Source organism: Ipomoea nil, unplaced genomic scaffold (genome assembly GCF_001879475.1).
Source record: "Ipomoea nil cultivar Tokyo-kokei standard unplaced genomic scaffold, Asagao_1.1 scaffold2701, whole genome shotgun sequence".
Classification (NCBI taxonomy): Eukaryota; Viridiplantae; Streptophyta; class Magnoliopsida; order Solanales; family Convolvulaceae; genus Ipomoea; species Ipomoea nil.
Window position 1 is genome coordinate 930,447 of NW_017619129.1, and position 7,759 is coordinate 938,205.

The window sequence follows — 7,759 nt, forward strand, 5'->3', positions numbered from 1 at the left end:
GTTAACGAATTCAGTTCCTTGATCTGATCTTATTCGAATAATTTTGACCTCCTTTTCTGTCTATAGTTGTCTCAAAAGATTTGGAAGAACGATTTTTGTTTCATTCTTTTTCTTCAAGAAGAGCACCCAAGTATATCTCGTGTGATCATCTACTACTACAAGAGTATACTTTCTTCCACTCAGACATGCTGGATCAATTGGTCCAAAGAGATCCATATGTAGGAGACTTAAAGAACGAGAGTTTGCATCCACATCCTTGGATTTGAAAGATGATTTGATTTGTTTTCCCTTTTGACATGCTTTAGAGATCTTGTGTCTTTTATGTAGGATGCTTTAGGTAATCCTTTCACGAGATCTTTCTTGGCTAGCTTGTTGATGGTTTTCAGATTTAGATGACTCAATTTGTTGTGCCATTCTTGACTTAGATCTGCATTACTTTTAGCCACAAAACAAACGTTAGCGTTAGAAGAATTCCACGATATTACGTACATATTTTTCTTCCGTTGGCCAGTTAATGCGATTTCGTCATCTCTCGTGTTGACGATTTTGCATTTGTCCTTGGAGAATTCGACTTTGTAGCCTTTGTCACAGAATTGACTCGTGCTCAGAAGATTGAATTTTAACCCTTCAACGTATGATACATCTTTGATGGTTATTCCTTTTTTGATGATGTCTCCTGTTCCACGAGTTTTGCCACTAGTTTCACCTCCAAAGATGACTTTAGGTCCATCGACTTCTTTGAAATTGCTCAACATTGTTTTGTCACCAGTCATATGTCTTGAGCAACCACTATCGACATACCATATGACTTGTTTATCCTGCAAGAAAGATATATATATTTTTAGGTACCCCTTGAGTTTCGGGTCCTTGGGGGTTAGATGTCAACTTTGGGATCCACATGAACTTAGAGTTTCCTCGACTCATCCTTGGTCCTCTATATCCATTAGATGTACGATAATCATAATGGATTTTGGCAAAGGTTTTAGCATTATATCTCTCGTGAAAGTATTCTACAGGAGGATTTTCATAATACTTGGAATAATTAGTTTGTTTACGCAGATGAACTTTTTCAAATTCAGCTCTTGATAGAGGTTCTGGGTAATCAAACCAATCTTCCTCTGATGGCCCAGTCCATCCATTGCCATAACCAGATCTTTTGAAGGATCTTTCGTTTTGTCTGATTCGTCCATTTCTCGAGATTCCTTGGTCAGGATTCTTTTGTGTTGGTTTTGGACGATATCGCCTCTGGTTAACATTTGGCCTATTCCTTGATTGAATATTCTTGTAAGGCTGACCTTTCATATGGTTTAGATTTTGTCTATTGCCATTTGGTCCATTCCTTTTGACATATTTTTGTCTAGGATTGCCTTTGAAAGATCTTTCATTTCCAGGATCCACAATTCGTTGTACAGCCCTTCCTTTCGATTGGCTTGTTGATTGTGGTATGGCGACATTGTCAACTTTCGTCATAGGCTCAGACACCTGGGTGGGGCCTTGAACAAATGCTGATTGAAAACTCTCATGAGAATAAGCATTGGTGGATTTGTTCAAGCCGATTTGTGAAGAGGAGCTGGGGTCAAAACCAATTCACGTTCTTTCCCCGGGCAGTCTAGATTCATTCACCATTCGGTCCATTAAGTTGGACAAATTATTGAATTTATTCAAGACTTCACGTAATTGTTGCTCTCTCTTTTCTCTTTCTGTACACTGCTCTTTCAGAGCGAGAACATTTTCCTCAAGTTGCCTCTTAGCAATGGCTAGCTTTATGTTCTCAATTCGAACTTGCCTTAGCGCATTGTAGCTAATCATAAGCTGAGAGTTCTCCTCCTTTAGTTTAGAGTATGTGCTTTCAATTATCTTGAACCTCCTCATCATTTCGGTGACTGATTCATTGGAGGTTTGACTTCTTACAGAACTAGACTTTGCTGAATAACAGGAGGATGATTGGGAATTTACCTCATCATCATCGGCCATAAGGCATAGCTCTTCTGACTCTTGGCTAAACAGACATAGCAGCCATTTTTCTTCTTCGGAGCTTTCGTCCTCTGAACTCGAGCTTGAGGAACTACATTCGGCTTCAACAGTATCAGACGATTCGTTAACTAACATAGCTTTTCTCCTTCTTTCGTTTCTGGAGTTCGATGATTCTGGCTTATCATTTCTTTTGTAGCTTTCTCCAGCTTCCTTGGATGAACTTTTGGTAGCATTGCTGTATTGGTACTTGCTCACAATTGGATGAGGACAGTTTGCCTTGAAGTGTCCTGGCTTCCGACAGTTGTAGCACAGCAATTGTGAGTCTGAAGTTTCTGGCTTTGAGGTTTGAGGTGAATTCTCGTTCTGCCTTCGGTGTCCCGAACGTTGAGAGTCTTGGAAGTTGTTCTTCCTCATAAATCTCTTCATCTTCCTAACAAATAAAGCAAATTGTTCGTCAGATAGAAATTCACAAGAGTTAGATTTTGACCTGTTAGATGTTGATGCTTGCTGGTTGGCCACGAGAGCTATGTTTCTCGTTTCAGGTTCTTCAGCATCCTTCGGTTCATGCTCGAACTCGTAAGCCTTAAGATCACTGAAGATTTTGGTTGTGCTCGTGGTCTTCATATCTCGGTTATCTCTCATTGCAATAACTTTCATTTCCCAAGACTTCGGCAGACCACGAAGAATCTTCAGGTTCTTTTCTTTCTCAGTCAATTCCTTCCCGAGATCCGTCAGATCACCCATGAGTCTGGTGAATCTTAGTTCCATGTTCGTGACAGCTTCATTTGGCAACGTCTTGAAGTCCTCAAACTTTTTCATGGCCACTGTCAGTTTGTTGTCCTTCTCCTGTTCATCTCCTTCACCTAAGTTCATCAGAACATTCCAAATCTCCATGGCATTTTTGCATTTTCGGACTCTGGGGAACAAGGAGTCGTCGAGAGAGTTGTAGAGAATGTTTCGTGCTACATTATCCAAGTTTGCCCTTGTTCTTTCTTCCGAGGTGAGTTGATATTTTGGTTTCGGTATCATCTGCGCAGCACCTGGTCCTTGAGCTGCAGCTTGTGTGTTTGCCATCATGACTGTGATTGGTCCTGTGGTTATTACATCCCACATTTCGTCGTGTATTGAAGAGAGAAGGGTCTGCATTCTCACTTTCCAGTCATCAAATTTTGAAAGGCTAAAGGCAAGCTGCTTAGAGCGGTTAGCATGATCCTTTTCCATTTTTAATAAAAATGTGCAAAGCTGAAAATATGCAGATTTTCAGAAACTTTTGATAAGGGATCTACCAGGCAGTATATGCAAAGCCTTTACCGGTCAAGGTATTGGCTCTGATACCACTTGTTGGTCCCGGTAGGGTTATAACGAGAGTCTAGGGGGGGGGGGGTGAATAGACTCTTCTCAGATTTTTGCAAGTAACAACCTTTCGGCGTTACAGCGCAGCGGAAATATTAAGTTCGTTTTAACTGCTTTGCACAGTTTAATGTTTTTTATTAAACTTTCGGTTTGGTCGCGAGTGATGATATGATGCAGAAAGTAAATCGCGAAAAGTAAAGAGATAAGGAGACGAGAGTTTTATACTGGTTCGACCAACTTTGCCTACTTCCACTCTTCTTCCACAACTTATAGAAGGTTTGCACTATCACTCGTTAGTACAAATACACGAAAGTTTCCTTGATCACTAAGCCGGACAGCTTCCTGTAGGTTTTTCAACTCCGCGAGTTTACTCCGCCTCTATCAACGTCTTCTTCAGAGTTGAGGTTGGTAGAAAATGATTTCTGATTTCCCCAACGTGGTGAAGTCTTGACTGAATGGAGGATGATCACTTCTTATAAGATGCAAGACTTCTTCAAGGTGGAAGATAAGAAATAATGAGCTTCTTCAAATATCTTCACGCCTTGACACTGGTTCGCAAAAAGCTTGATGAGAACTTTGAGATTGTTTAAGAGCTTTTTGCTTGAGAATAATATCGAGTGAAAAGAACCGGCACCTTCTTAGTTGATGAAGGTGGGTTTATATAGGTGAGGGAAATTTCATCCGTTAGAGGGAGATGAAATTTCAAACCTATTATCCAGTGGGTAAGGACCGGGGAGCTTGTTGCATTAAATGCTCCATTAATGTGGTTTGTACCATGTAACCGTTGAGGGCATGGATAGCCTTAGGGTTTTGTCTTTTAGCTTCAAGGATGGTACAGCTTCATTTAATGCTCCTTGGTATGCGTGTCCCACATGTTGAGGTCCTTTTGTTCCTAGGATGGTTAGTCAACTCAGACAGTAGTGATATTCTTCTTGTTGTTGAAGAGAATGAATGTCTTGATGAATCGTCATAATGATAGCTGTCTCTACGAGGTGGTTGATAACCTTTGATGAACTTTCGTTGTTGACGCTTCAGTCTTCGTGCTTTGTGTCTCTTTTCGTCTTGATAGCCCTAACTAAAGAACATAACTCGTTTTCGTGTGTTTGTCTAGCTTAACACGAATTACAATGCGAGTTATGGCGACTTTCGTCTAGAACGAAAGCAGCGATTAAAAATAAAGAAGGTTAGGGGTCTACTTTCTAGGTTACATTGGTATCATCAAAATCCTAATACAAGTGTTCCTAACACAAACCTCACGCACATTAAGCATTAAATTGACGCACTTTAATTATTAACTCACACACCTTAAGTTTCAACAACTACTGACATTAATCACTAACATCACGCACCTTAAGCACTAACCCCACGCACATTAAGCACAAACACCACGCATATTAAGAACAAATCTCACGCACCTTAAGCATAAAAGCCCACACTTTAAGTTTTAACAAATACTGACATTAATCACTAACCCCACGCACCAAGCACAAACCCCACACACATTAAACACAAACTCCACGCATATTAAGAACAAATCTCGCGCACCTTAAGCACAAAAGCCCATACTTTAAGTTTTCACAACTACTCACATTAAGCACAAACCCACGCACCTTAAGCACAAAACGCACGCACCTTACGCACAAGACTCACGCACTTTATATACAAAACTCACTCACATTAATCACAAAACCACTCACCTTAATTTTGACCTAGATGCAAAAATTACAAAATTGCCACCGCATTTTTTTTTAAATTTTGGTAATCTTGGACGTTGATTTAAGCGAGATGAATGGCTCAGATTAAATCGCACCTGAGGCGTTCACCCGCACCAGAACCGATTTATATATATATATATATATATATATATATATATATATATATATATATATATATATATATATATATATATATATATATATATATATATATATAAGATCATATGAGAACACCTGCTTAGAGAGAGAGAGAGAGAGAGAGGGGCGATCAAGTGCAGTCATGTTGTTAGGTGTGGTCATATGGTCAATTACAGGCCATTAGATTAGATAGATTCAATGAATCACATTAATCAAGATTCTTGCAGTATTTTCGCGCACATTCTCCTACCCAACGAACTGTAAGGGTAAACTCGTCATAGTGCACCGGAATAAGGGAAATCACATTGTTGTGTGTTTTATTTGTGTAATTGGTGCATTATTAGCATTACTCTGGTGTATTTGTAGATTCTCTTTGGTGCCAAGTTCAGGTGCGGCAACGCCTTCCCGTGTGGTCAGTGCGGCCATATCAATTGTTATACAAATATACACCATCCATGTTATGAAATGCATAGCAAAAAACATACATAAATTAGATACGCATCACCAAAAATGCACCATTAGATATGAATAAATACATCATACAGTGTTCGGGAATACACTATTGGTGTATTTCACTTTGGTGTGTTTTATTACACTATTGGTGCATGTTGTCAACATTGTTGGTGTATTGTAGAACCCAACCGCTATAAATGGCCACTGTAATTACCATAACATCCCCACGCGCGAAAATCCTCAGAATTAGCCACTGTCGTTAGATTAAACTTATTCAACGACACAGATACGACCACACCGCTACACCTAATGACATGACCACATATGAGCGCTCTTCTATATATATATATGTACATATATATATACATATATATATACATATATATATATATATGTGTATATATATATATGTGTACATATATATATATATATATATATATATATATATATATATATATATATATATGTATATATATATGTACACATATATATATATATACATATATATATATATATATATATATATATATGTATATATATATGTACACATATATATATATATATACATATATATGTATATATATATGTACATATATATATATACATATATATATATACATATATATACATACATATATATATATATATATATATATATATATATATATATATATATATATATGTATGTATATATATATATATATATATATCAAACTATTTTACACACATTCTTTGGGTTGGAAGAAATTTAAAAATAAATAAATAAATAAATAAAAAGCCTAATTTTTTTTGTTTGTTTCCAAATTTCTAAAATAGTTCATTTGAATGCAAAAAAAAAAAAAAAAAAAAAAAAATTCAGAAATAGAAAATTTTCTACTACTCCCAAAATGAGACAAGCACTAAATATATAAGATGAATTGATGAAATGACACTATGATGTATATCCCTGCCTTCAATTGAGAAACGCATTGCTAGCCTATTGAAGTGTATAGGTTGATTCTAGTTTAATTTATAAATAGGTGCAATTATTAACTGATTTTTTTTTTAAAGAAATGATCGAAAAACTATATATATAAAAAATTAAAATAATAATGTCTCAGCATCACTGTTTTCTTTTAACTACTTTCTCAATCATCTCAACCAATTGAAGCACAAAGGATCAATATTGCCTCCTCTGAGGGACTTGAACCCACTTCCTTCCACATGGGAGTGCATCTCAGATGCCATTAGACCACAAAGTCTTACCAACTCCATAATCTTTTTGTTTCTACTAAACAAACTTTGTCATCAAATGAGCCCAGGAGTTCCCCCAAACACTTCAACATGTAAGGAGTTGATTCTATTTGCAATAAGGATGTCCACTACTGATGATGAAGTGTTATGGAGGAACTCTAGGGAACATCTCATAATATTCTCTTCAATGTCCTTAATTAATTTGTTGTATGTCAAGTAGTCCATAGAGTTCCCCCAAGCACTTCACTAAGCTAGCAATAATGCCCTTTCTCATAAGTTGAAGGCATATATATGCATATTGAAGTGCTCAAGGGAACTCCATGTAAAACCTGACCATATTATATATTCTGAGTTAATGTGATATGGGGTCCTCTGAGTATAGTGATTTTGCCAAGTTTAGTCCTAAATTTTTAAATTGACCATATGTGGTCCTTCAACTTTCAAATTGTTACTATCCATGATGTAAGTTAACCACCCATGATTCTTTAATTTTCAAAATTTAACTTGGTCCTCCTGGAAGGACCATGGCTGGTTAAAATTTGATAGTTGAAGGACCATGGATGATGGTTGTTAACTTGGACCATGGATAGTAACAATTTGAAAGTCGAAGGACTAGGGGTAGTGAATTTAAAAGTTTAGGACTGGCAAAATCACTATATATACTCGGAGGACTCCAGATGATATTAACTCAATATATTTTTATGTACATGTGTTGTTTCTAGCATAGTTTCTACGTTGGGGAAGTTGATGCAGGAAGGTTTGATATATATACTCAATTCTCAATTGCAGAAAAATAAATAAAAATCTATTTTAGAGCAAGAAACTGGGTAGAATACAATTGCAAGCATGAACCTGGTCAGAAAAGTGTGTTGAGGGAGATAAATGGAATAAAC

General features: G+C 36.8%; 1 protein-coding gene across 1 annotated transcript; it reads right to left on the reverse strand.

Moving 5' to 3' along the window:
* Positions 1 to 1,587: 1,587 nt before the first annotated feature.
* LOC109155339 lies at positions 1,588 to 3,195 on the reverse strand. The gene has a single exon (XM_019303024.1). The coding sequence runs from the start codon at positions 3,193 to 3,195 to the stop codon at positions 1,588 to 1,590; it is 1,608 nt and encodes a 535-aa protein (XP_019158569.1).
* Between the last annotated feature and the right edge of the window lie 4,564 nt (positions 3,196 to 7,759).

What these genes read in the sequence shown, in the direction of transcription:
- LOC109155339 (XM_019303024.1), bottom strand. Translation starts at nt 3,195, where the DNA reads ATGGAAAAGGATCATGCTAACCGCTCTAAGCAGCTTGCCTTTAGCCTT.